The 26,739-nt window shown below is 47.5% G+C and overlaps 3 protein-coding genes across 5 annotated transcripts; 1 reads left to right on the top strand and 2 right to left on the bottom strand.

Moving 5' to 3' along the window:
* Positions 1–6,228: 6,228 nt before the first annotated feature.
* LOC120682236 (protein STICHEL-like 2) lies at positions 6,229–12,095 on the top strand. 2 transcript variants are annotated; one of them, XR_005678310.1, is made up of 9 exons: positions 6,229–6,557; positions 7,585–9,252; positions 9,336–9,555; positions 9,782–9,970; positions 10,056–10,256; positions 10,346–11,048; positions 11,263–11,334; positions 11,619–11,779; positions 11,898–12,075. XR_005678310.1 is itself a non-coding variant. In XM_039964059.1 (8 exons), the coding sequence occupies exons 2-7, from the start codon at positions 7,696–7,698 to the stop codon at positions 11,327–11,329; spliced, it is 2,937 nt and encodes a 978-aa protein (XP_039819993.1). In that variant the 5' UTR covers positions 6,229–6,557; positions 7,585–7,695; the 3' UTR covers positions 11,330–11,334; positions 11,619–12,095. The 2 variants fall into 2 exon arrangements, 1 of the variants encoding a protein (XP_039819993.1); XM_039964059.1 differs by having other exon boundaries at positions 11,619–12,095.
* On the bottom strand, positions 12,060–19,642 carry LOC120682238 (ultraviolet-B receptor UVR8-like). Of its 2 annotated transcripts, XM_039964061.1 has the most exons (6): positions 16,829–19,642; positions 16,379–16,731; positions 15,922–16,314; positions 15,403–15,749; positions 12,719–12,735; positions 12,060–12,601 (listed from the first exon to the last, which is right to left on the bottom strand). In XM_039964061.1, the coding sequence occupies exons 1-6, from the start codon at positions 17,033–17,035 to the stop codon at positions 12,332–12,334; spliced, it is 1,587 nt and encodes a 528-aa protein (XP_039819995.1). In that variant the 5' UTR covers positions 17,036–19,642; the 3' UTR covers positions 12,060–12,331. The 2 variants fall into 2 exon arrangements, 1 of the variants encoding a protein (XP_039819995.1); XR_005678311.1 differs by lacking the exons at positions 12,060–12,601; positions 12,719–12,735 and adding an exon at positions 14,140–14,348 and having other exon boundaries at positions 15,050–15,749.
* A 1,889-nt stretch (positions 19,643–21,531) lies between these two features.
* On the bottom strand, positions 21,532–26,200 carry LOC120682237 (MA3 DOMAIN-CONTAINING TRANSLATION REGULATORY FACTOR 4-like). Its single transcript, XM_039964060.1, has 4 exons — positions 26,058–26,200; positions 25,761–25,931; positions 23,633–23,727; positions 21,532–23,546 (listed from the first exon to the last, which is right to left on the bottom strand). The coding sequence occupies exons 2-4, from the start codon at positions 25,897–25,899 to the stop codon at positions 21,783–21,785; spliced, it is 1,998 nt and encodes a 665-aa protein (XP_039819994.1). The 5' UTR covers positions 25,900–25,931; positions 26,058–26,200; the 3' UTR covers positions 21,532–21,782.
* Between the last annotated feature and the right edge of the window lie 539 nt (positions 26,201–26,739).

Here is a 26,739-nt window from a genome sequence, read left to right on the forward strand (position 1 = left end):
GAAGGATGAGGGTTTTAGCCGTGTGTCGCTTCGGAGGTTTGGGCCCGGCCGCGTGCGGACACCACACGCACGGGGAGTGCAGAAATTGTTGGGCGGTAAAGTGATTGGGCCCAAGTCTTAACGGGGTATAAATGGGCCGGGTCGATCGTCCAATTTGGTTGGGCCGATCGGTTGTTTCTCGCTCAGGCAAATGCCTGCCGTCGGAGATGATAGAAGAACCCAACCAAACCCAAGATGCTGCTCAGCAGCAGCAGCAGGTTGGGTGCAGCAGATGGGAACGAGCGTTACCTCGGTTGGCGCGGTTCGCTGGTTGCAGCGCCCACCACCGCGATGCTTCGGTTGGCGCGGTTCGCTGGTTGCAGCGCACACCACCGCGATGCTGTTTTTCAGGTTGATCGTAGCTTTCATTTCTCCCGGTCAATTTTTTTCCACCAAAACACATGGTGGACCCCACTGTCTCTTCTCCCCATACGCATTTGCTCACTCCCGTGATTCCCCCTCCTTACCCGCTCTCTTCCTCCCTCTATCTCCTTTTTCCCATCGCCGGCGCCGCTCGTCCTTCCCCATCGCCGGATCCAGCGCGGTGCGGCGGCTCCCCTTCCTCTCCTCCGCGCCGCTCGCCCGGAGGCGGCGCAAACCCCGCCGCGGCCCTTGCTCCCTCCATCGGCGCGCTGGCCACGGCTCCCTCCACACACGTTGGCAACGGTGGCGGGCACGCCCTCCTCTATCCCTGCCTGCCTCCTTTGCTCGGCCCGAAGCGGTGACCTGGAGTGGTGGTGGCGGCCCGGAGCTGCGGCGCCGGTGGTGGGCGGCAGATCCGAGGCCGGCGAGGCCGGATCCGCGGCGGGGATGTGGATCCGGCGGCGGGCACCACGGCGACCGGGACTCGGCGGCGGCGGCGGCGGCGGCTCCCTTTCGCTCCCTCCTTGTCCGGCGGCGCGAGCAGCGGCGGGAGGCGCGGTGCGCCGGCAGGGGCGGCGGCGCTCGCCACCAGCGCCGCCCCCTGCCCGATCCAGTTTTTTTTTGCATACTAAATTTTTTTAAAAAATATTAGCCGTGTTTTTTTTATGTAAATTTTTTCTTTCTTTCATTTGATAAATTTCTCTCTGTCAAAATTTTTCTCGTAAATTTTTTTTATCTCACCAATTTGTTTCTTGAAATTTTTTCTACCCACCAAATTTTCACTTGAATTTTTTTGGCTCATAAAAAATGTCTGAATTTATTTTTTTTAGAAAACAACAAAAAAATTTCTAAAAACGAAAAAAAGTGTTGGGAGCCTCCCGTACGGTTGACCGTAAATTAGCGTGGCCCGCCCACCACCCGCCTTCGACTCTGCTCGACGCGGGTTTTTCCATTCGGGAACAGTATTTCCTTCTTTAAAATCTCCAGCCTCTCTCGTGTGGTGCCATAATGGGAAAACGACGTGCCCGTCGTCTACGAAGCCATGGATGACTTCGGTGATCTAAGAAGGACGCGATGTTCGGTTCTGAGTGTAGTTGTAGGTTATTTGTATACGTGTGGGGTGTGAGTGTGTAGAGTGGGTGTGAGTACACGTGTACGAACAGATAATATAGCTGTATCCAGATAAGAGCCTTCAAAAAAAAGCTGGGTGCAGCAGTTGATCCATGCGCTTGCAGTTTGGAGCTCTTCGTGGATCAACTCCAACTTAACTCCACGGAGACGGCAGACGACGGGGGAACCCAGGACGACAAGCGGCAACGGGACAAGCCACCTTGTGGAGCGGAGCGGAGCACGTAGCAGAAGCACCTTTCGTTTTGTTTATCCGCCCGCTGCGCGTCTCCTGCTGCGTCGGCCGGATCCGGGACCGGAGGCACCGTGCCGCACGTGGCGCCAAGCGGACGCGCGCGTCCGGCCGGGCGGCCTCGTCGCTCGCGCGCGGCGCTCAAGAATCCGAGGGCGATGGAGGCCGTGCGAGGCTACCTGCTCCCGTTCCGGCCGTTCCCCGCAGGGGGAGAGAGACTTGCATTGCATCTGGATCGCTTGTTTGTTTGGACGATCGATACCCCTCTGTCCGAGTCCGATCTGCTAGCTTGGGGCCCTGGCTTCAGCCGTTCAGCCCGAGATCCGCTAGCTGTACAGTGTGCCAATGCAAGAATCTTTTCGTTTCAAAGGCGAAGAAAGCTTTTCAAAAAAAGGTAAAAAAGCAAGAACTTTTTCTGCTCGCACGTACCGTACCGTGCCGTGCCTACGAGAGCCGAAGTGGAACTTTCACTTCTTTTTTCTGGGGAGGATCGGTGGGTGACGACGCGTGTGTTGTAATTGTAAACTCCTCAGGAAGACAACAATGCATTGGACAAACGACACGAGAAACAGCAGCAGCGCACGTACTAATGACCGGTGATCACTGATCACCAGTTCACCACTGGCCTCTCTCTCTCTCTCTCTCTCTCTCTCTCTCTCTCTCTCTCTCTCTCTCTCTCTCGGCCGGCATGCAGTGTGGCACCACGGAGCTGAGAAGAATCTTTCGGGAGCGAGGCTTTCGTCACGTGCCCAGGACCCAATCATCGATGCCACGACGCGCAGAGGGAGCGGGCCGGCATCAGTCATTGCAGTGGGGGTCAGCATGCATGTTCGGTTCAATGGCCGGAGGCACTCTGCTCTCCTCTCTGCCGCCTGGCTCTCCATCGCTCATTGGAATTTGCCGTAAATGAAGCATCGTTAAGCGATACAATCGCTCGGTTTAAGGGAGGAGCAAAGTAATGTAAAGCAAACCGGGAGCTGGGCACGGTTGATGATGGCGCATCATGGTCGGGGGAGCACGGATGTCTCCTGCTCGATCGAGCACCGCGCGCGCACCTGCTGCGGCTGCGCGTACCGCAATGTGTCGCGGCAGCTACGACCTCTTCAGGCAAGTGTTTGGGTTTCTTCGGGCCGGGCTCCAGCAGGAGTCGTGTAGAGTGTGTAGACCCCGGGCGGCCTATACCTTCTGCTACCACCTACTAGAACTAGGAGTACAAACACAACCTAGGAGTCGAGTGCGCATGGAGCCATGGAGGCAGCAGGGCGCAAAGATTCGATTGCCTGTTGCCATCTAGTACAGCAGCAATTATATTCAAGTTGTCTTAGGTTCTTACCAAACTAATCGCGCACAGAACAATCAAAAACTTGACCTAGGCCAGCACCGGCCCACCACCCACAAATATTGTAATTTCAGGTTTGACATAAGTCAAACTAATTTTAATTTGACCAATTTTATACAAAAAAAATACAATATTTATGTATCAGGAATTATATGTTCGTTATTATATATCTATCCAGTGCCATACATATTGATACTCATTAAAAAGAAATGGTCATAAGATATTTTTCAGTCAAGGATAAATCTAGAATTGCATTTTTACTAGAAAGTGTGGCGCGGCCGTTGCCGCGCCTACATGAGATGGCCCGTGTGTGTTAGTCGTTTTGGGCTTTTAATTTGCAAGTACAGTAGTACAGTATTAGCATATTAGTAGAGTGAGCCAGCGTATGGATTTTTTTTATTTTGATCATATTGGTGGCATAGACAGGATTATAGATCTTAAATTTTGGGGAACGTTAACATTTTAGGAGGTGTTTGGATTCCAATGCTAATTTTCAAACAGAAGTGCTAATGGAGTGGGCTCATATTTAGCCAAGATTTATAAACTTTAGAAGGAAGTATAAGTGATAATAGGTGCTAAAGTTTAGTACTCAACTTTAGCCCATCCAAACGGACTCTTATGCTAATAAACTTGGATTGATATCAATATTGCCAGAAAGAGATAAAATAGTTGCAACAGAGAAATAGGTTTTGTTAATATCTTATAATCAATGTATGTGTTGCTTAATTTATTGCTATCTATCTTGACTCTTGAGAGGAGGGCCAGGGGGTATATGTCATTGTGCCATGTATTTTTTTTCTGAATTTTACTTTTTTTTAAGTTTGCAGAAGCACTGCTATGTCATTTAAGAGAGAAGTAGCAAGTTCAAAGTCAAGTACTATAAAGTAATATATATTATATAAAAGAATAACACTCGAGCTCTTAGGGAATACAAACTAATCCTTCCATATGTTCCAATTCCAGGCTGTATAGATCATGAAAGCTGCCTTCAGTTCTCTTGTTTTCTTTGGCTCTCTCTCCCACCAATTGGAAGTCTGAATCGATCGACCCAGTTTGGCCACCAGCTACTACGTACATTGTGGTTTGTATATTTTTGTTGTATTTTGGCCCCGTTTGGATCCAAATATGCTAAACTTTGGCGCTAGTTCATCCAAACAAGAGCGCTAGTTCATACAAACTAATAGCTTGTGGGGGCTCCATGGACAACATGGGGGTAGGGGCTCCCACGCTGGCTACGCCCCTGCTTCTAGTATCATTGTTTGTTGTTGTTAAATAAATGATACTAATTTCATGGACAAATATATGCTTCATCTTTTACTAATGTACAAAGTATATATATGGTGCCTTAGATTGGTGCGAAAAACCAGAGCAAATAGAATGGTTTCGGTCGACGTTCAATTACTCCTTGCTTTGTTGGGTTTCTGTGTCCAAATATTGCAAAAGCCACGTTCAGAGCCTACGAAGACGGATTCTTTTTGTTCCGGTCAAAGGTGTACGAGCTTTTCCGCGAGGCGAGGCTGTGCTCCGATTGGACGTCGCCATTCCCCCGTGGGTGGTGCACGGCACGGCGCCGCCGTGCAACCGGTGCTGTGTTTAGATTCGTAAAATAAAAAAACATATCGGATATTGTAGTATATTATAGTATTTTTCGTTTATTTGTGTTAATTATTGTTCTATTATGATCTAACTAGGCTCAAAAGATTTGTCTCGTCATGTACATCAAAACTATGCAATTAATTTTTTTATTTACTTATATTTAATGATTCATGCATGAGACAAAAAATTTGACGTGATAGGTAAATAGTGAAGTTTGGAGAGAGAAATTTTGAATCTAAACGGGAAGGGAAGGGGAGAGCCATGCAGATGCAGCAGAGAACAGAGATGCCCGTACTGGCCTAGCCTTTCACGTCCTAGAGCAGAGCTAGAGGTAACGGCAGGCGCTGGCGGTGATACCCATGCGGCGCCCACGTCGTCGGACACGGACGGAGGGGACTGTTTGCTTTCGTCCTTCTCGAAGAAAATTTCCTGCTATTTTTACGGCGCGTCTTTCTGCACTCTACCAGTCCTGGGTAGCCGGGCATTGACATTGCATTTTGTCATTCCTGTCTTTTCAGGACATTCATTCATGGTTGAAATTCCTTGACTGCCGCATTTGCACTTCGAACCCTGTCAATTACTCGTATTCGAGGAAGGGACTTAGGACCTGGTTAGATGGACTAAAGTCGGATACTAAAATTTAGCTAAGTTTAGCTCGCTCCATTAGCATATTTGTTTGGATGAACTAATGCTAAAATACAGTACTTCTGAACATTAGCATCTGGATCCAGCATCCATTTAGTTGCACATTTTCTTAACGTAGCTTCCTAGCTGAGAGAGCTTATCCAAAGGAGTAAGAGCAGACTCTAGGGTTCATTGTTACCCCTTGATTCCCTTCAAAATTTCAAAATTTTACAAGATTTCCATCACAACAAATCTTTGAACGCATGCATAAAATATTAAATGTAGCTAAACAAAATAACTAATTACACAGTTTGTCTATAATTTACGAGATAAATTTTTTGAGTCTATTTAACCCATGGCGGGACAACAATTAACAAATACAAACGAAAATGCTACAGTGTTTTACACCCAAAATTTTATGCATCTAAACAAGAGCTTAGTATAGAGAACCAGGAAATTTCGCGCCGAGCCTTGTAATTGCAAGCAAGACGGAGGTGCCGCGCGCACATGAAAACGACGCTCGTCACGTTGAAGGGAACACGCGGAGACCGAGCGAAAGAGCGTGACCATTCTTGCCCAGCCAGTAGCCACCTGAGACCTGAGACCTGAGACCGAGCGAAAGAGCGTGACCATTCTTGCCCAGCCAGTAGCCACCTGAGACCTGAGACCTGCCCGAAAAGGCCTACCAGCCTTGCTCTCTCTCCTGCCGCAGCAGCGCCAGCTGAGACCTGAGAGCTGACCGGGGGCACCACCCTCCGCGCTCCGGCCTCCGGCAAAACTACAGAAACGCCATCGCGCCGGCACAGTGCCCGAGGCAGCCGCGGCCCCACCGCCCAGGCGCCCAGCGCTGTGGGCGTGCCGTCGCCATGACCACCGCACTTGTTTAATCTTCCCCCAAACCTGCCCTGCCCCTTCTCCGTGCCGTTCTGCCACTGAGCACATGGCCACACCACACCCACGCCGCGCGGAGAGCTGGCGCTGCTGCTCCTGGCTCCTGCTCAGCTCACGCTCTCATCTCCCGCTGTGAGGTGCCGAGCTGAGTAGCTGGGCTGTACCCGCCGCCGCCATTACCACGCAGCACCGTACCAGAGCAGCAGGTCAGCAGGCCTCACGCGGCGCTGTCCCGACCCCGTCGAGGCAAACGCACTGCCCGTCCGTCCGTCCGTTCCCTCACCCCGTGCTGCTGCCGCCGCCGCCTCCTCCTCCGCCGTGCGCCCGCTCAGGTTTTTTCTTCGGGTGAGAACCGGGAAGCCGTCCTCCATTACCCCCCTGCCTCCCTTGCTGCGCGTTTCGTTGTTTGCTTGCCCCCGCCGCCGGATCTCGTGGTTCTTTCGGAATGCCGGCGTGGTGCGTGCCCATGGGGGAGACGCCGCGCCACAGATTTGTGTGTGTGTGTGTGTGTTTTTTTTTGGAGTCCTGCTTCTGCTTCGTGTTCTTGAGAAGGGACAGGGCAAGGAGATTGTACGCTTCGCTGCATCCGTGGTGCAGGACAGAGCCATTGTTGGTTTGGTTGGGAGATGCAGGGGATACTGGCCCAGAGATTTTTACACTCTTCAGTTATTCTGTTTTGATTCTGTTTGAGGTTCTAGCTGTTCTCTGAGTAGTTTTTGTTGGGATTTGTTTTGGTTTTCTGTGTCATGTGATATTTCTAGAGTACCAGTGGTTGCTGGTGATTGGTACTTGGAATTGTGCAAAGCTGTTCTATTTTTAAGTACAGGCTATTGGGGCTGATGCTAGGGCGGGATTTGACTTTTTGATTGTTTTCTCCACACTTGCAGTTTGTTTTTTCTTGGGAGCCCCACGTTCGTTACAAAAGGAGAGAATGTGTGGATTATCTGCACTGTTTTACCTTTCATTTCGGTGAGAAAAGGGTGGAAGCGACGGCTGATTCTTTGATTCCATTGCACAGCAAAATGAGGCACTTCATTTTACTATCTCGATCTGTCCTTATTGAATGATTCTGGGTCCTGGAAATTTCTTACTTCGCTTCTATTGGGCTGGTCTAGTAGTGCATATAAATGCTCCAAGACTTCGCTAAGATAGCCTTTAACACGACCTTTTTATTTTATTTTTCTCTTGTATGCTTATATCTGTCCCAAGTTGTGGCCTGGATTGATATTTGGAGATCCGGGCAAGCGGCATTTTCTGTTTGAGCTAAAAAGCCATGCAAAGTTTTGGAGCTCCTTGTTGCCTTTACAAGGGGAGCATCAGTGGAAATATGGAAACCTGTGTTCTTATTGTTCTTGTTTCTGAATTTCTGCAGGTTGCTATAACTCTGTCACAATGGATCATGTCCTAATCTAAAGAAGGACCACATTTTCATGTCAACATTGAACATACTATCTATTGCTGGGTATTTGGAAACGACAAGTGCATGTTCAAGATGACGGATACGAGGCGTCACTCCGTGGATGTTCCACTGTCAAGAACCTTAGTGCAGCTCAAGCGAGTGAGATCGCTGCGGGACCCTGCAACAAATTCTTTGAGCAAGTATGCATCTCCTTCTGATCACATGATCTGGGAGACAGCTTCTAGCAATGGGATGACTCCGGATCTTGGCAGGTCAGTACATAATCAGTTGGTTGAAGAAGATGAAGATCTGGGAGCGGAAGCTACAATGGGGTCCGAGTGGAGTTTTCGGGCACCAAATGCAAGGACTGCATCGTATAGGAAATCTTCTGCTGTCAAGATCAGAGGCTTGAACCCACCAAGAAACAAGCAGGTTCATCGTGTCCGCCAAGATGGTCACCGCAAGTCATTGGATTCAAACCATTCCAATCATAGTTCTATCCGGCAATTGGCAAACAATATGGTCAACAATGTGGGTGCAGAGAAGGAAGAGGAGGAAGTGAATTCTTACGAAAGACCAAAATTTGCACTGCCAGATAAGGATGAAGAAGAAGTGAAAATGCCAGGCTACAAATTCCGGAGCAAGTCTTCTGCTGCAATGAGCCGTGTTGGCAGCCCTTGTATGTCGGCCAGTGAGGCACGCTCTGTTGCGTCAAGAAGAAGCACTTTAGGGCATGGAACTGAGGATACACGACTGAGGTCGAATGATGTTGTTGGATCAAATTTTAGTGGCTGTGGCATAAGCTACTGCTGGTCAGGAGCATCAAAATACCGAGAACTTTATTCCGATAGTGATGGTCCAGAGCAACCTCTGTTATCTACTGATGGGACTGAGGCAGCATTCCAAGGAAATGTACCATACACTGAGACACCGAGATGTTTAAGCCAGAAATTTCGCCCTCGGTCCTTCAGTGAACTGATTGGCCTAAATGTTGTTGCTCAGTCCCTCTTATATTCCTCTTGCAAAGGAAAAGTTGCTCCAATGTACTTGTTTCATGGCCCCCGGGGTACAGGCAAGACATCCACAGCAAGGATTTTTGCCGCTGCTCTAAATTGTGTCTCTCTTGAAGAGCAAAGGCCATGTGGGTTCTGTAAAGAGTGTGTCATTCTTTTCTCTGGGAAGAGTAGAGACGTGAAAGAACTTGATGCCGCAAAAATGGATCGTTTAGGTCGAGTAAAGGCACTTCTCAAGAGTGCATCTCTTGTCCCATACTCTTCACGCTTCAAGGTTTTCATAATAGATGAATGCCATCTCTTGCAAGAAGATGCATGGTCAGCAATACTAAAAAGTCTTGATGAGCCATACCGGCATACAGTATACATTATGATTATTTCTGACATAGAAAGTCTGCCTCGCACTTCCATCACACATTGCCAGAAGTTCCATTTTCCAAAGATAAAGGTAGCAGATATTGTCTACAGGTTGGAGAGAATCTGTATAGAAGAAGGACTAGAATTTGACCATGATGGGTTGTACTTCATTGCTGCTAAGTCTAATGGTTCTCTTAGAGATTCAGAAATAATGCTTGACCAACTCAGTTTGCTTGGGAAGAAGATCACAATTTCTCTTGTGCATGAACTTGTGAGTTTGTCTATTATTATCTTTCATGTTCTAACCAAATCATAAAGTTAATATTGTCATGTTTATGCATCTTTTATTTGCAGGTAGGATCAGTGTCTGATGACGAGTTGATTGAACTGCTTGATCTGGCATTGTCATCCGACACCACCAACACTGTAAGACGAGCTAGAGAACTTATGGGATCATCAATTGATCCTCTGCAGCTTGTCTCTCAGTTGGCCAACCTTATTATGGACATTCTCTCGGGGCGATGTCAATCTGCAGTCAGTGAAGTCAGCAAAAGTTTCTTGGGTAGATATGCATGTGCGTATCCATTCCTTGACATGTTTCTTTCTTGGCCACATGAGCATTCTAGTGTTGAAAAAAAATGCATTCTATTACTTTGAAGATGCTTGAGTTGAACCATATATCATACTTTTATTGTTGGAATTTTCTCATGATTATAATTTTATCTCGATCTCTCTCCACACACACCTATTTGTTCCACTAAGTTTTCTTATGTCTGAACTTTTCTGTCATGATTATGCAGTGTCTGAGGTTGGAATAAAGAAATTAAGACATGCATTGAAGATACTATCGGAAACTGAAAAGCAATTGAGGACATCAAGGAATCAGGCTACTTGGGTTACAGTTGCGCTTTTGCAGTTTGGCTCCACTGAACCTAACCTTGTTGCTGAACCGAATGATATGCATGCACAGTCAATAACTGGATATACAGGTAAGCATAATAAAGCTCAGTATCACATATAATTCTGATTTCTAGACAGAACAGAATGATAACCTTTTTTCATATCCCACTGTAGATGACTGGGTTTCCAAGGTACACTCAAGCTCCAATTTTTGTCAGGCATGTAACAGCAACAAGTCCAACTGTTCTGAGCGACACTGTAGGCGGCTTAAGCTTGAGAACATATGGAGGAGAGCCATTGGGAAGTGTCGATCAAGGTCAGCCAAAAGTTTCCTCAGGAAAGAAGGCTTTCTATCATCCGTCCATGTTACTGAAGGTAAAAAAGCATATACCATCTCTACTGAATTTTCAATTGGTCGTATGGATTGTGCTGAAAAATGACATGCTATATGTACAAATTCTCAGAGTTGGCTATAGCAGAAGTTGGATTTGGACACCCGGATCACCTATCAAGAGCACAGAATATGCAAAGCCTAATAGAATGCTCTTTACAACATGTTCTCGGGTGCAATGTGGAGATCAGATTCAAACTTATATCATGTCCAGTGAGGAAAGATGCTAGGTTGAAGAGGCAATCGTTCAGTTTTCTCAACTGCTCAGGCCGGAAGCAAGAGCTGTCAGATTCAGTTGTGACTGATGAAGATGAAGCTGTGAGGCCTGGAGCAAGAGAGACACCCCTTAAAGGCTACACCTCCAGTCAGCAGGAATCACCATATATCATGCAACGTGTTGATTCAAAACCAACAGTCCATGGTTGTGAGGATGATGCTCGGAGTACCTTGACGTCAAACAGATCCATGACAGATGACCTGACTAGGACTTGCAGGTCAGAAACTAACTACTCAAAGGGTGTCAGTGAGCAGGGTCGTTTCGATAGCATCCAGGAACCTGACCTACAGCCGAATTGCTTCTCGCGAACGCTCAAGCTTCAAAAGAAGCTATTGTCGTCTGGTGCAGCACACACAATCTGTTTGAGGATCCAGCCGCATAACAAAATGGATTTCCTTCCTAAGAAAGAATTCGACACGTACTTCTGTGCATATGAGCCTTATGAGCAGTGTTCAAGATCAAATTCACGGGCTACTTACAGTTCAAGAGATGATGACCTGTAAGAAATCTGAACTTGGCATTATTCCACTGTACTTTAATAATCTCGATTAATGCTTCTTTACAGGCAACTATTTTTTTCGAGTATACACAGGAGAGCTGTGTATCATTACAGTACAGGCAACTATTTAGCCATATAAATTTCACGCGACGTCATATTCTTACATTACTGTCATGTGTGGAACCAGTGTTGAACTCTTTTATTTCTTCTGCAGGTGGAGCAAGAATTCACGGTTTGGTTCGAATCTACTCTGCTGGAGGGCCCCAAAACAATCCATGTAGCAGAGGTACATCACTCTGTATTTTCACATTACTTGGTCAGAAAAGCGAATAAAGTGTTCTTGCCTGCTGGTTGCTAGTGTTTCATGCTGCATGTTGACCCCAGTTCTGCCAGTGCATCCCCCACATCAGCAAGTGCTTTATTGTAAGTGGAGTTGCATACAGCCACTGCAACAACTGGCTCATGCCTTGCTGCTGGGGAAAAGTCGGTCATTAGAGCAACAAAATGCTGAAAAACAGTGGCTTTCAATCATGGGAATTTAGCTAACCTTTTGAATCTGTGAATTTGTAGTAAAAGATGAGCAAACTAGACGGAACACATCAAACATTCGCCAATTTTGCCCGAATCTGGAGAGATGGACACCTGAGGCGGCAATTTTGAAGGAAAAGTTTAGGGATGAGGCCTGTGTAGATCTTGTTCTTGAACAACTGAGAAAAACTACTGTTTAATCGGTAGGCTGCATTTAGTGATATTTTCTTGGTAATGCAAGGTTCTTTTATGAGGGGAATAATGTTAGTTGTCAGTTGTACAGCACGCTAATGATGAAACCGTGTATACTGAATTTTGTAGGACGATTTGATGCTCGAGCTCCATTTCCATGATCTCGTGACTGGAATTTCTTCGTGCAGCTATTTTATAATTCATCGACCCCACTAGCATATTCGAGGCGTCTGATGGTTGTAGAACTGAGGCCAATTCAACCTTTTGTAACAGAACATGAAGAGTGAACAATTGCATCGCGATCCAACTTAGTAGTATCACTCAAAATGGGAACCGATCAGAACTTGAGAAGGGCATCATCTGTCCATCGTCCAAAAAAGAGGCCACCACGAGAACTACATTTCAGACTCTAAAACGAGAGAGCTAGATGTTCTTAAATGTGCTGAGAAAAATGGTAAATATTACACGGTAAACCGTTTCAGAAGGCACTCCTTAGTTCCGAAGCCACCAGCAGCTACCATACCATGAGGAATGGGAAATGGTCGAGGTCGACGCTGGAGAAGCTAGGCGAGACCATCAATGTCGACCCGACCTGGGTTATACCTTCCACCCAGTTCCTCAACAAGCTTCACGCCAAGCTGGCCTTTTTCACCTCCCCCAAAGGAGTACAGCCTGCCGGACTCGGTGAGGACCAATGTATGAGCGGAACCCAAATGTTGGTTAGCCCAGTGCGCGGCGTTCGTCGCGCTAATCTGCACAACCTTTTCATTCAGCGCAACAATCGAAGTGGCTAGCTTGGGAGCCGCGACAGTTTCCTTTTCCGCGCCATCCACCTGAAACCAGGAGAGATGAATCGGCACAATCAGGAATTCAGAAGTTCAATCCAGTAGTTGGTTGTTACCATGACTTCTTCAGAACTTTTCAAGAGTCATGGAAGATGGTGATCAAACCTGAATACGCAGGCTTGTATGACAGACCCGCCGAGTTAAAACACTTAATTAAACGTAACCGCCGTCATCTGTCGCATTAGCTTAATTAAGTGTAACTTGACAGGCTGTTTCCAACCCACAGACCGATCGAAACACACCAGAAGTCTCGCACGAAGGCGAGCGCAGAAGGTACCAACATGAAATATTCTTACAAAAATAGTAATTAATTTTAAATTGCTTACAAAACATCTTTTAATTTAGAGTTAACATGAGAAATGATAGCAGCGGAAGAGGGAGTCTAACCTGTGGAAAAAAAATTCAATGGAAAATCAAATGAAATCAAGTAAAGAGAAACTACGTCGGCACGAGAACGTCACATCGAGCCCACCAATGAGAATCCTAGTTAGCTTCTACACCTGAAAATAATTTATCAACAAACCCTGAGTATACTAATACTCAGCAAGACTTACCCGACCAGTGGATATAACTTAGCCCACATACCTAGACATGCACGGCATTTGGCTGGTGGTTATTTTGCAGAAAAAGCAACTAAGGGTGTATCCTTACTTTCAATGTTTTAGCCGCATATTTTATATAGCTAAACTCTCACTAAGGTTTGCCTATCTACACACATGTGGAGCATCCAAATAAGATTCAAAATTTATATCCATTTTTATATCTCTAATACCCTATCTCATTCGCTACGGTGTGACAAAGAGACCAAGGCCCTCATAACCGCGAGACACGGCGAATCGATCCGATTTAACCTTGCAAGGTGGACCTAACCAACACGGCACGTATTTGCCCCGTCGGGCTATACATGCCAACCCTTCCCCTCCCCACCTCGAACTACAGGACCGCCCCACCATCATATGGTCAGCCGAGCTCAACGTGAGACCACCAAAAGTAAACATACATCCCCGTTTCTCCGCGACTACTCGACTACCCCAGGAGGTGAGTTGAAGTCCTGTACTTTCGAAGCAAAGCAGTACTAGGCTTACCGGTTTCGACTACCTCCTACTCCCGGCATGTGGTTAGTACAATTCAATCCCCGATCAGCACTGCCACATCCACCGGTCCTTAATCGACACAGACGGGGCTAAGACACCCAGGAACCCTGTCCTGCTGCCATACCTATCCATCATCCCCGCCCGGTCTCATATCTCCATATCCATTACAATCCATTGATACCAATACTGAAGTATAAAGATAGTAATGTATCTCGCGAGTAACCGGCAATTACTCGGCTTCTAAAGTTTCCTGTGTCTCGCGAGTGACAAGAGTCACTCGACTTCTATCGCGACTATTAAGCATAGCACTTCTATCGTCCTATACATACTAGTATAACTCAGGGAATCCTAGGGGATCATGCAACTAAGGTTCCAAATAATACCAACACCTAATGCACAAGTAATAGAACATATACATAGGCGTCATAATTTAAAATAGAAGGATGTGCACCGGGGCTTGCCTGAGGGTAACACTAAGTTAGTGTTAAAGCTATCAAGGCCTTGGGCCCTTCCAACCTTGGGCCGGGTCTTCGGTTGCTTCTTAGGGCCATTCCTTCTTCTGGAGATATCCGCCAAACACCGTCTTGTGGTTCAACTCCACACCGCGTGCTTCACGTCCACACGTCGTACATCTAGCGTACCTAAATGAGGTGCAACGATGCATATGTATGAATGCATGGATAATGCAATAAAAAGTGGAGCAATACAAGCACAAGGTCGATATTGTCTAACTATAAACAACTACACCGGCAGAGGTTAATTAAACCTTACATGAGTCTACACAAAGTTAACCCAACTGGTTTTGTATTTTTTTTAGAATTCTCCTAACTCCAACTATGCATTTTTAAACTATAAAAGTATTTTATCTAGCACCATTAAAATTACATGTAAAAATTGTCAAACAACACACTTTATAGTTCTATCCTACCGAGCATGGAAATATAAAGCTAATAAACCTAGTTTTACATCCACCACCGTTCAAATTCGAGACCAAAAATCCGGAGTATCCGGGAATATACCCGGAGTATCCGGGACAACATTTTCCGGAGTATCCGGGCACCTTCTCGGAGTATCCGGACTCCCAAATCCGGAGTTTCCGGGCCTATACCCGGAGTTTTGCCCGGAGTTTTCAAAACCCGGAGTTTCCGGGCTTATACCCGGAGTCTACGGGCTTGACAGCATTTTCGCCCAAAAAACTGAAATCTTGATTTTGGCAAAACCAACCCACCAAAATCAAAACCCTTTTAGATCCTAGTTGAGGGATGCATATAGAGTTGATTGACTAAAAGAAATCACTTAGAACCTCCTAGAAACATAGATCGGGGCGGCACAAGTTAAATACCTAAGATGAGCTTTTCTTGCTCAAAGAACTTGAAATCCAAAACTTCCCGGGGAGGAACATGTGGAGAAGAAGGTGCTCCTCGCTATCTTGAAGCCTTCTTGGCCTTGAGCTCAAGTTGGGGTGGAGGATTTGGGGTTTAGGGCTCTAGGGAGAGGGAGAGCACTTGTGAGGGAGAGGGAGAGTTCATGAGGGAGTGAAAGGGAGAGAGTGAACGTGAGGGAGAGTGAGCTGTGAGGGAGAGAGAGTATGTTTATTATATTTGTGGGACCCAGATGACCCAATTAGGGGAATTTAGAAACTCCACGCCCGGAGTATCCGGGACAACAGCCGGAGTATCCAGGTGTTACAGCTTGCCGCCCACCCAAAGAAGTAGACGTCGCCATTATCTGCGACGACGAAGGTGGTGTAATCGCCAGCTGACAGATGCCTAGCCTTTGCATCCTTCAAGCCTTCCACTTCCCTGGGGAGGCTCACCCATTCGACTGCACAACCCTGTCCCAGACAGCCGTATCGGCTCCATCCCCAGGAGAACACACGTCCATCTAGCGCCAGAGCTGAACAATGGAAAGCGCCTGCTGAAATCGACAGTGGCTTTACATCCATTGCATGAAAATGTTGGACCAGCGCTGGGATCCCCAGGTTTCTATTGTGTTCATGCCCAAGCTTGCCTCCTAAACCGTAGCTTACCGAGTAAACCGACCTGCAAATGGACACCCAAACTCAACTCATTCAGAGACAACTCACATCAAAAGAGCTCATGGCCCTCCTAAACAACTTCGAAGAAAGGTTGTTCAGCGTATGAAAATGCTTATCTGAAAAAAACTGTAGTAAGAAGCCAAGCAAGGGATACTGGGTCAACGAACGACACTTACATTCCCGTCGGTTGGTAGGCCAGCATAAGGAGATAGCAATAGCCAGCAGCAATCTGCACAACAAGAGCATTCTCAAGCGGTCCAGAGAGAAGACGAGGCTCAACATCGGTAAGATCTGAAGCATGACCATGCCTCGCCTCACGCCCCCAAGAGAAAGTATAAACCTGACCCTCTCTAGACAGAACCGAAGAGAAGACGCCTCCTATAGATGCTTGAACTACAAAGATACCTTTCAGTGATTCCAACAACTTAGGACTGCTAGTGTAATTCCCAGAGGATCCCCAACCCGCAAAAGCATCCAGTCCAAATTTGTACACACTTCCCGTGTCGCTCACAAGCATTGTCTGCCTAGTCCCAACTGCTGCCTGTGTGATTCTGATGCCTTGCAGAGACCTACAAGAACAACAGTTTGTAACGTTGCGGGTAGTTCTTTATCAGCAAAATCAACATCCCTTACCTGATAATAAGACATGGTTCGAACTGGTCTTCAGTATTCCCAAGCCCTAGCTGCCCCGAGCAATTTGCGCCGAATGAGTACACATCCCCCTTTGTTGTGACAACAATGCTATGTCCTGGTCCAGCAACAACCTGAGATTTCTCACGGCGGTAGTTCCTCTCACCGACCAACAGGTACCCAAGGACGAGCTTCCAAGAGCCTCCACAACGCTGCTTCAACTTCTCCTTTTCCTCATGCTTCATTGACTTAAACATGGCCTTCTGACAGCAAGTATCAAGTGCTGCAACTTCTGGAAGAGACAACGCAGCATCTGGTTGAAAGTTTGCGGGGCTTCTGAAGAATTTACATGTACCCTGAACAACATTGTTTGTAGACATCTCGTCATAGACATCATAATCAGCATTTCAAAATTCGTATACTGAAAACAAAATAATGGTTGTTCAAACTTGCCTCCAAAGCAGCCAGATCATTAGCGTCCAGCCCGTAGGATGAGAGCAAATGGAGGAGAATGGACGGGTTTGCAGCGAGTGGGATTTGCTCTGTGATTTCATTTGCATCACATGGATTTGATGAAGAATAATTTGTCTTATTCACAGTTTGATGGAGCTTTATAACCACGGAGGCTCTGTTGCCCGTGGCATCCATTGGGCGCTGCATGAGCTTGAGACCAAAAACCGAGCTGCTGAGAAAAAAAAAGGAAGCAGACAATCACAGACTCCGGATACTACCAATGTCCCAACTCGGTAGTATCATGGATTACAAACAGACTAGTAAAATGCATTTTTCTATACAAAACTATTAGTCAAACATTCTATTTTACAAATGTACAAGTAGGGGCTGATGGATCATAGCCATAATGCCTCCTCTCACAATCCAACTCAATTTTTAATTATTCTTAGCTCAAAATTATATAAAATATAAGTATAGCCCTTTTTATCTCGTTCCCTAAATTATTTAATCTTTTGCCTTTTACCAACCCTAGGTACAAATCAATAACTGTTAAGAGTAGGAAGTTCATAGTAAAATGGCATTGATAAGACCCATATAAGTCAGCAATTCTGACTGTGAAATTAGCAGAAGCAGCAAAATATTACTGAAGCTAGTCAGGTAAGTCTTATTGAAGTATGCTAAAAAAAATCTAAGAAGAAATCAAAGCATAGCAAAAAAAAATCTAAGAAGAATATCAAAGTATAGCAAAAACAAATCTAAGAAGAATATCAAAGTATAGCAAACACTTGTGGTCTTGTGCCCAACACCACTAGCAAGGTAATTCAAGGGTTTTTTTTTCGTCCGAACAACTGTACATACTACATAGTACATACATGGTTCGGAGAAGGAAAGGCACCATCTATTGATCAGAGAACAAGTGGCGGCATTGTAAAAATCAAAGATGACTAAGAATACCCCCTTTCAGTTTTACCTTCAAAAGACTTAAAGGATCGTCTAACAAAAATCATCCAGTACTCAAAATTACCGAAAACCACAAGAGACGGTTGAAAACACGCACGAGGATACTGCTAGAGGGGCGGCCATACCTGGTTCCCTGGTGGCTGGCTGCTAGTCGACGGCGAAGAACTCGCCGACACGGAACGAAGGCCACGGTAGAGAGAGAGAGGCTACGGGGTTGTTTGGACTACGAAACAGGGTAGTTTTGATATAGACGGAAAGGTTTTAGAGGGCTTATAGGAAAACTGTTTTCAGGTCAGTTATTCGGCGGAAACCGGAAATCTCTTCTCTGGAGGCGTATCTTCCTCCATCTATATCTCTACCGTTCTGTATCTTCGTGTTTGCATTCCATCCACCAGCCCTCGTCCGCAGGGCCGGCTCATGGTTTTCAAGAACCTTAGACTGACTCCAACAAGCGGATGCAAAATAGGAGAGGCATTTCTCCATTTGCATCGTACACAATAAATTTATCACCCACACAAAAATCCTCATCTCCAACAGGCGGAGGCAAAAACAGATGCATCACCGCCGGCAGTTCCTCTCGCACGCCGCTCGTGAAGCCAGCGGGCGGCGAAGCCCACGACAGCGTCGTCCAACTCCGGCGCGGCCACAAGTAGCAGAAGAATTTGTGGCGAACAGCCCACCAAGGGCGAGCACGCAGCTGTGCTGATTTGCTCGTGCCAGGGTACAGGAGAACGATGAACGCAAGAACAGAGAAGAGAGCAGACGAGGAATCAAAGAAATTTGACGAAAAACAAAACAACTTGCCCTCAAAACTAGCAGAGGGGATCACGACAGAGTTGAGAAGCTATCCCAAAAGAATCATCACCCAATTCCAACTCAAACCAAACTCTAGGAAATCTCCATCTCGTGCAAGAACAAAATTTTTCCCAACAAGACGAAATACCATTCAATCTCTGAGCTCTTGCCAAATTGAATAGGTTTACTAGGAGGAATCGATCAGCACATACAAGTGCTCGTCATGGATCAACCAGAAAACACCAAGAAGCATCCGGCAGAACGCCTTGGCAATAGCGCAAGAACATCTTGGCAGTAGCTCTCCTCCCAGCCCAATGTATCAAGCGTCTGCAAGACAACTACCTGAAGGTTCAAATCCCCAGCATAATCGATTGGCACCGGCCGCGATGGCCTCGCGGCCGGGCGGAGCACCCGCACTCGCGGCACATCCGGGCGGAGCTCCTGCGCATGCGGCCCGGCAGAGCTCGCATGCTCGGACCCGCGCGGCTGGTTCCCATTCATGGCGGAGTCGGAGGGGGCGACGGCGGGGGACCTTGAACGAAGCGATGAGTCGCGTCGGAACCTGCCTTCCTCACCTGCGCGGCCGGCGCCCGAGCTCGCGGCCAGCGCGCGGCGGATGGAACGGAGGTGAGCAGGGGGCCGCGCTCGCCTCCGCCCGCCCCCCACATCGACGCGCCTCCGCCAGAGCTCCGCCCTGCCGCCCCCGGATCGACGCGCCGCCCCCGGATCCACCCGCCCCTCTGCTCCTCCGTCGGCCTGGAGAGGAAGGGGGCGGCGGGAGGACGGGCCGGTGGGGGAAGCTCGATCCGCCTCGCCGGCCTCTGCTCCCCAGCCCTCCTCGCGGCGGCCGGCGGGACCTCCTCGCGGCCGGCCTCGTCCATCCTCCCTGCGCCCGGAGCTCCCTCCTCCCTCGGCCGGCCTCCCTGGCCCCTCCCTCTCTCCCTCCCCTGCCGATGCCTTTGAGGAGAGAGGCGATGCAATTTTGCTTCGTCTCTCTCCTCGAAGGCAATATGTCTTCCGCGGTTGGCTCCTCTGTTGGAGGGGTTCTCTCACATGCACAGTGTCCAACGGAGAGGCAAAAAATGCTTATGCCTGAGCTGTTGAAGTCAGTCTTAGAATGAGCCAGATACTATAAGCCTTTAGGCCAACTATTTTTTATTAAATACTGTAATTAAAAGAAAGATAAAAATTCTAATAATATATGTAATTATTTAAAATAATATCAATATTATAAATTAAAATGATAGAAAACGTAAAACTATTATTATGATGATGTGAATTATGATTAACTCAAATAAGAATCAAACTCCAATAACTCCATATATAATAATCTTTCAGTTTTTCTTAAAGAAATTTCTACGAGCATTTCTTGAGAACCCTAACAATTAATCAAATGAGAAGTTGAGATCCGTAACAATTAGAAAATTGAACTTACGGCTTATTACTTGCAAGGCTGCAACCTGCTAGAGCCCGGTGCTAGCGACTAGGTAGCAGATGCTCGCACCGGCCGCAGTCCCTGCCGACGTGCGTGTACGTGACTGCGTCGGTCTTTGATCTCCGGTGTCGGTGTCGTCGACTCGTCGTCCGGAAGAGCAATTGCAGCGTGGAAGGACGGAAATCTGGAAAAGCGGAAGCGCGTGGGCGGCTACGTGCCTGGCTGCCAGCACTTATACTCCAAGTTATATCAAATATTACTACATACTACATACTACATACTAGATCTTAGGGCCTCATACTCCGTGGGTCTCGGGCATCACCGTGCTTGCTCACCCCCTTAAGCCGGCCCTGCTCGTCCATCATCGTCCCTTCTATTTCCTCTCCGAGCATATCCAGCAGATTACTTAAACTTATTTAGTTAGATAAAAGATAGAAAAAGATAAAATCATCATTCAGCAAACTAGGTAAATACCTCCGCTTGCTATCCCCTCCCTCTTGCTAAGCAAAAATACCTAGATGGAGCGGCTCGCCATCCGCTTGCGCCCGCCCACTCCCTCTCACACACGCGGCCACGCGGGTCCTCTTCCTCGTCATCCCCTTCGAGCTTGCCACGACCGAGCTCGCCCACACTGTGGGAACGGCGCCTCCGTGAAGCCCAGGCTCGCCATCTCCGGGAGCGGCGCCTGCTGCTGCTGCCGCTGCGGGAACGCCGGGAGGGAAGGAGGCGAGCTGGCGGAGTGCACCGACTCGTCACCCTCCGTCGTGGTCGTCGACGCCGAGGCCTTGGCGAGTCCGCGGCGGAGGTGGTGCTGGCGGCGGCCTTGGATGCGGGCGCGACGGTGAAGCCCTGGCAGATGGCGGTGAGCTTGGCGTCGAAGGAGGCGTCGAGCGGACCCGCGAGGTGCGCGCCGGCTTGGGGGAGGGACGGGAAGTTGAGGCGCCTTGTCGTAGGCGAGCATCGCGTCCTCGGCGGAGTCGAGGGTGCCGACTGCCGAGCCACATGCGTCCCGTTCCTAGGCCGGCGGGGACGAGCTCCTCCATGGCCGGTGGGGTCGAGAGACCCTCATGGCTAAAGGGAGCAGAGAAGCATGAATTTAGCTAGGATTCAAAAAATTCTGGAAAAGCTGTTGATTCCTCATCTTTTGGAGTGCTAAACAGTTAGCTAAATAGCTAGTCAAATGGAAATTTAGCTAGTCTGATTTAGCTAAGCTCTTGAAAAAGCTGAAGTCACCTTCTTGGCCGACCGGCTCTTCGCGCGCAAAATCTGCTCTGGCCGCCGGCGCCGGGCACGGCTGCCTCCGGACGCGCTGTGCAGGCCACGAGCGTACCGATAGGATCCGCACCGACCAGGCGACCACGCACACAATGACACAAGAGAAGGCGACTAAACTCCGCACGAAACGAAAAAAGGACCCGTAGATAGGGACATTACAATAGAGAAACGGAGAAACCATGCAGAACTTGGAATAGGTGTAAACATCTCGTTTCGCAACAAAAAAAAAGTGTAAACATCTCATAACCTGAAACGAAATGGTTTTATTCTTTCAAGTCTCAAGTCATATACCCTCCCAGACCAGACCAATAGAACACTATCTCAGCAAGCGACACCACATCCATCCTACAATCCTCTGGGATACGGTAACACAAGTAAACTAGGGGGGTGGGGGAGGAAAACTTTGGTATGATGCTAATGACAGCATGAGTTCAAAATGTACACATAGGATCAGAAACTCATCAAGCCTAGCAGGCCCAGGAAGAAGCCTCAGGGAACGGAGGCGAAGGTCAGCAGCAGCCAGCCGCGCCCCGTCGCGAGCTCCACATACGCTCCAAACTTCTCCTGCACGTTCGGGATGTCGAGGACCAGATCATCCAGGCCATCCTTGACCCGGGTGAAGCCTTTGGTCATCTGGTTGATGGTTATCAGCCCCTCGCCAAAGCACTCCTGCAGCAGGGCCAGTATGCTGGCGTCGTCCTGCTTCTCCATCGCCATGACCAACGCCTTCTTCACCACCTCATGGTTGAAGAAGGGCATCCCGAGGTCGCGGATGCATCTGCAGGCTTCTCCCAGGTCACCGCCAGTGTTGTATTCCTCCAAGAGCTTAGTGATCTTGTCTTTGGCATCTTCTACAGCCCAGCCAGTGCCACCACCCCAGCAACGCAGTATCCGCTCACCGGAGTGGCGAGCTGACAGCAGGGAGCGGGCCATCTGGACAGTTTGGCTACCACTGCTGTTCGGCCGAAGCCTGCTGCTGATTTCATCCAAGTTCAGTGGAATCAATACTTCATCAATCACTGCCCTAGCTAGGAAGAGGGCAAGCTCACTGGGCGCATCCACGATGTCAAGTGCAGTGTCTTCTGCTGACTGCAAGAGCATTATGAACCCCTTCATGATGTCATCAATGGAAAACAGCTCCAAGCTGAGTGAAGAAAGAAGTACAGATGCCATCTCCTTCTCTCTGTTCTTTCTGTCCATAGCAAGTGTAACAAGCTTCTTGAGGAAAATGGGATTGTATTCTGGGGCAGAAAGCTCTTCAAGGCTTCGAATAAGTTCAGGGACGTCATCTGAGAGAAAATACTCATGAATTATATGACCAGATTCTTCCTTAAAACGCTTCACCTTTTCAGCACTTGTATTCTGCATCTCTTCCTCAGAGACAGCAGACTTACTAAAAGAAGCATCAAGCCATCCTTCAGATATGGCTGTTGAAACCAGCTTCTCAAAAAGATCTTTAGCAGAAGGAATATCTAGACTCAGGTCATCAACACTCTCAGCTAGTCGAGAGAAACCCTTTGACATTTGATTAGAACTAATCAAGCAACCTGCAGCTGCCTCCTTCAGTAACTTCAGGATTAATGGCTGAGAGGAAATGTTCTCCATACCATAGGTGAGAGCACGCTTCACAATCTCATGATGGAAGAATGGAAGACTGAGCTCTCTTATGCACCTGAAGGCTTCATCTATATCTCCACTTTCAATATACTCTCTTAGAATACCTTGAATCCTCTTTTTAGCCTCTTCTACGGTAAAGTGTGTGCTTCCACCCCATTTGCGTTCAACTAACTCTGCATGATGGGGAGCTGACAAATAGCTCTTTTCAACAATCTGCAGAACTTGAATACCCTTGGAAAATTCTGGAAGCAGTGCTCTTGCTCGAGCGAGGAACACAGGAGGCAAAATTTCATCAACAACAGCCCGTGCAATAAAAACTGCCAAGATATCAACAGCATCTGGTATATCAACAGTCAGATCTTCTATAGACTCCAGAAGCATAATAAAACCTTCACTGATCATGTACGAGCTCAGTACATCAGCATACAAAGATGATAACAGAACTGATGCCATTTCTTTTTCTTTGTCATGACGGTCCATTGCCATAGATATGAGCTTCTTGACAAAGTAATGTTGAAACTGATCAGATCCAACACCCCTTAGCTCGCAAGCTGCCAATTCCACATCTCCGGTACTAAAATACTCCTCAACTATTGGAACTACAAGCCTTTTATAGTCATCTGATGTACCAGGAACCTGCATTTGCAGTGAAGCAGATCGTTCTTAGATTAGTCTACCATATCAACAACGAACAAAGCAGCATCTTGGAGTGTAGATCAAACCTTATTGTTTCCATTAGCTAGTTTTTTCAACTCTTGAGATGGTAAAGAATCTACATCTTCATGGTTGTCTTGTTCAGTTTTCCTACCAACACCGTCTGAAAGCAATATCCATGGAGTTAGCACAATATCAGCATAGACTATTGACGAAAATAAAGTGAATAACAAGAAGCAATCTTCTACAAAAAGGATTCCAAGGAGACTTCAATTGCCAATACAAGTCTGTCACTTCACATGTTCCAACTCATACTGCCAAAGCATTTCTAGGGTCACAAACATGTAATGAACAAATGTGCAAATGGCACAAATAACACATGCCGAAACATGACATTGGAAAGCCAGGTTGCACGTGGCTTGCTAGAAGCTAAAAGCGAGGCATTCATCATACAGAGTAAAATATGGCCTAAACAAAAACAACTAAACATGGATTTTAAGGGAGCATATACCCTATTAACTTGAGGCTGACAGCAAAACAAACAAAACTTTTTTATGGAAAAAGAAAAACTGAAGAAAGGCCCCATATTTGGATTTTATACCTATTGCTGCTCAAACATAAGCACCCGAAAAACACCTATTAATAAAACTTACTGATTGTGGAACAAAATGCCAATTCTTTTCCTTTCAGTCAAGGACTGTAAAGAAATAGAAACCATTACCAAAGTATGCACAGAAGCTTTTAAGCCACTCCAAAGAGGTGGTAGCATATGGCAACCGTTCATGGAGCATAAGAGCAGCACCCGAAATGGACTAATGAATTATCAAGCACACGGACCAAGTCCCCTCCAGAAAAAGGGTGCATTTTAACTTTGTCGTATCCTCAAGAGTAAGGCTTTTGCTTCTTAAAGAAAAACAGGGATCCAATCATTTCAGATAAAGGCACAACAGCCTACAATTACCAGAAACCATGGCCAATGTACTGCTTAGCTACTCTAGCGTCATGAAACCGAACAAGAATCAAACACAAGCTGCTTTCCCGACACACAAACAACAGTGTTAAACCATAAGATCAAACAAAAAGACAGAATACTAGGCCACTACTTTTGCTCCATGCTGAAATTAACCTACCAGCATCAAACACATCGCTGAACTTGATGGAAGCTAACTTGGAAATGGGCAACCCTAAAGACCAACAGATCCCTCACCCATCCTGACCAGCGCTTAATATAGTAAATAAAACAACATCTACAGGCTTTATTTCACCACAATAGTGGAACCAATCCAACCTCTACAGAGACTCTAAGCATTATTTCACCACAACAGCATCTCATAATACAATTTGGTGCTTAGTATGTAACTGCCAAGAAAACAAATAAATACCATATAGTTCTTCAACCCTTCAGTCAAGGACAGTGAAAAATAGAAGGCCGTTACCAAAGTACCCGCATGAGCTTTTGTTGGCTTGAAGCTCAAGCTTAAGCCACTCCAAAGAGGTGGTAGCATATGGCAACTGATCATGGAGCATAAGGACAGCATACCGAGAACCGACTAATGAGTTATCAAGTGCATGGATAAACTCCCCCCAAAAATGACGTTTTAACTTTGTCGGATCCCTAAGGAGCAAGGATTTTGTTTCTTAAAGGAAAACAGGGATCCCATCAATCATTTCCGATTTCAGATATAGGCACGACAACCTAGATTACCAGAAACCGTTGTCGCCGTACTGCACAAGTACTCTAGCTTCACGAAACCGAAGAAGTTCCCGCCACACAAACACCAGTGTTAAACCATAAGATTAAGCAAAAAGACACAATCCTAGGTTGCTAGCAATCGCCCCATGCTGAAATAATCCCACCAGCATCAAACGCATCGCTGAGCTGAACTAGATTGAAGATAACCTATTTGCATGCAAGGAAATAGGGACGGGGGGGGACAGCATCTACAGACCTCCCCGCAGTTTACTGTGGGGGTAAGGCTTGCCCGTATATTTCCCTTCCCCAGACCCCACTCGAGTGGGAGCCTCTGGCACTTGGTCTGCCCTACAGGCTAAAATCTCAAGCAACAACGGAACCAAACACGCCGATTCAGTCTTCTACAGCTGACTCTAAGCACTTATCAGGCCACAACAGCATCTCACAACACAATTCGGTGCTCGGAAGAGGTACATATATACATATGGATGGAGAGCGGTCACCTTTCTTTGCGGGGTGGTGGTGCGGGAGGTGCCTGACGGCGATCCCGCCGTCGGCCGGCGCGCCCCCGCCGGTGGCCACCCGCAGGTGCCCCTCCGCCAGCATCCTCGTCGGCGACATCGCCCCCTCCTCCGCCGCCATCTCCCTCTGCCCCTCCTCCTCCTCCTCCCGCCCTGCACCACGCACGAAGACACGCGCAAATCCGGCAGGAATCAAATCACCGCCGAATCGAGCGGAATCAAATCCGAGGGAGCGGCACGAGCCCCGGACGATCCGGGCGGAGCAGGCCTCGGGCGCACCTGTGGCGATCAGAGGCGGCGGGGCGGCGACGGGGGCGGCGGAGGCCGGCGCGGATCTCACCCCGGGCGTGGCGTTTCCGCCGCGCGGCGGGTCGCGAGCGGCGAGCGAGCGAGCGAGGGCAGGGAGGAGGGGAGTGCGAGGGCGGAGGGGGGCGAGGGGGAGTTTCTCCTTCCATTTATCGCCCTCACCCCCCGTTGTGACGGTTAATTATTTACCGGCCACTGACTGGTAATACTACTAGTAATTACTACTAATTACCATTACACCCCGCCGTGTGTGTTAAGTTAATCTTCCCGGGGTTAAGAATGGTAAACTCCAAATGACCTCGTATATAGTCCTCTTCCTCTGCGGTTTCTTTTCTTACTTCCCAAGCGAGAAGCTAATTCTACAATCGCGCGCTACCACGCCTCCTAGCGCGCGGCGCGACAGCCATATGCAGCTGTCTCCACGCACCCACATGACTACTGACTACCCATGTATTCCGTTGTTTTTCTTTTTTTATTTCTATTTTTCCCTGTTACACGGTGCAAGTGCTATCATTTTTTTTCTTTTCAAGTTTTCTCTTTTTACGTTCTATTATGTGATGAAGTTCTCTTGATAATTTTTTTTTATAAAAATCATACTAAAGAAGTATACTGAGAATCGTACTCAAAAGTTTTATGATGAATTTTGTGTGTAAAA

The sequence above is a fragment of the Panicum virgatum genome, chromosome 7N, assembly GCF_016808335.1.
Source record: "Panicum virgatum strain AP13 chromosome 7N, P.virgatum_v5, whole genome shotgun sequence".
Classification (NCBI taxonomy): domain Eukaryota; kingdom Viridiplantae; phylum Streptophyta; class Magnoliopsida; order Poales; family Poaceae; genus Panicum; species Panicum virgatum.